The following is a 1,652-nucleotide window of genomic DNA, read 5'->3' as shown; positions in this document are numbered from 1 at the left end:
TGACATGGACCCCAAAGATCTATGTGGAGTAATTCAAGAGGTTTATTAGCAATAATACTAGAAATCTGAAATGGAAGTTTTTGACTTCTACAGAGTTTGCAATCTAAACAAGAAAAAGGTTTATTGGAAACATTTGATAAATGTAGAAAAGTACACAGCTTCTATAGAGTTTGAAAACTAGGATGACCAAATCTTCTATGGAGAAGAACACTGTCACTGTTAGTGGATGAGAGAGCAATGGGAGCTTTATTGAATGAGAGTGGATAGATTCCATTTCTATGAGGTCCTTGGAAAACAGTCTTCTCAGAGTTCAGATACTTCAGAGAGAAGCCATGAGAATCAAGGGTTAAGGAGCAATTATTGTCACTGGTAAATTTATGAATGGATAGCAAGTTATGAGAGGCATTTGGAACTACAAGAATATTATGAAGATGAAATGAATGATCATTAATGAGCTTACTAGAGTGACCCTTGTAAGTTATAGGCATACCTGCACCATTTGAAATCTGAATTTGTTCACTACCATCATAAGGAGTTGCCTCTTGCAGATTTGATGCATTAGGAGTAATGTGATTGTTGGATCCACTGTCAGCAATCCATTCTTCAGTTTCAAAGATTTCTGCAGCTGCTAGCATAGTACTGAGATTAGATGGAGGTGCTCTGCCTTTGTAGGAGAAATTGAGTCTCTATGTACAGTTTGGTGCCAAATAATCTTCTCCAAGACAGAGCTTACATGGTTGATTTGTAGGTGGAGGGTAGCCTCTACCAGGATTGAATCTGTGAAATATAACAGGGTTTGAAAAACGACCACCACCAGAATATCCCCTTCCTCTAAATGAACCTTTGGAGTTGTAATGAGAACCTTTATAAGCAGGTTTACCAACATTTGCCATGAAGGCTTTGGCATCAGTGTCAATTTTGAGAGTAGCTGCCCTTTCACTGACAACTGCTTCCTCACTAAGTAGATTGTTGTGCAACTCAATACTAGTAATTGGTGGATTACGATGTCTCATAGCAGTGGCAAAGAGTATGTAATCAGCATTTAGAGATTTAAGTGTAATAACAACTATTTCCTTGTCAGAGATAACTTCACCAGCAGCAGCTAGTTGATCAGATAACATTTTGATTTCATTAATTAGAGCTGGAATGGATATGATACCTTGCGTGAATGATAGCAGTTTTGTACGCAGTTGAATAGAATGAGTTGAAGAGGCCCTTGCAAAACGTTCTTTAATGCTAACCCAAAGTTCATGAGATGTTGTTGCTCTTGAAAAGTAAGGGATGACGGATTCTGAAATTGTTGAATGAAGCCACATCATGATGGAAGAATCTTCATTTATCCAATCAGTGTATAAAGAATTTTCAATTCCATTTAGTTTATTCCTTGGATTTGTGTATTGTGGAGGACAATGGTCTGAACCATCAATATATTTCATAAGCTTGTATTTGTGAATTAACAGGGGTCATCAGATGACGCCAGGTGATGAAGTTGTCCTCCTTGAGCTTAAGATGAACAAAGTTGTTCAACTGATTTAGAGGAATGTTTGAAAAGGAATTGGATGTAGGATTTTCCATAGTTGATAAGAAAGATGAACAAAAAAGAAGAAGTAACTAGATCTGAAATTGCAAGTGAAAGGGGAATCGAAGATAAA

General features: G+C 37.1%; 1 protein-coding gene across 1 annotated transcript; it reads right to left on the bottom strand.

The window, feature by feature from the left end:
- Nucleotides 1–686: 686 nt before the first annotated feature.
- On the bottom strand, nucleotides 687–1,436 carry LOC113350674. Its single transcript, XM_026594807.1, has one exon. The coding sequence runs from the start codon at nucleotides 1,434–1,436 to the stop codon at nucleotides 687–689; it is 750 nt and encodes a 249-aa protein (XP_026450592.1).
- Between the last annotated feature and the right edge of the window lie 216 nt (nucleotides 1,437–1,652).

Source organism: Papaver somniferum, chromosome 1, assembly GCF_003573695.1.
Source record: "Papaver somniferum cultivar HN1 chromosome 1, ASM357369v1, whole genome shotgun sequence".
NCBI lineage: Eukaryota > Viridiplantae > Streptophyta > Magnoliopsida > Ranunculales > Papaveraceae > Papaver > Papaver somniferum.
Note: the sequence above shows the minus strand (reverse complement) of the source record. Positions and strands in the feature narration are given on the sequence as shown.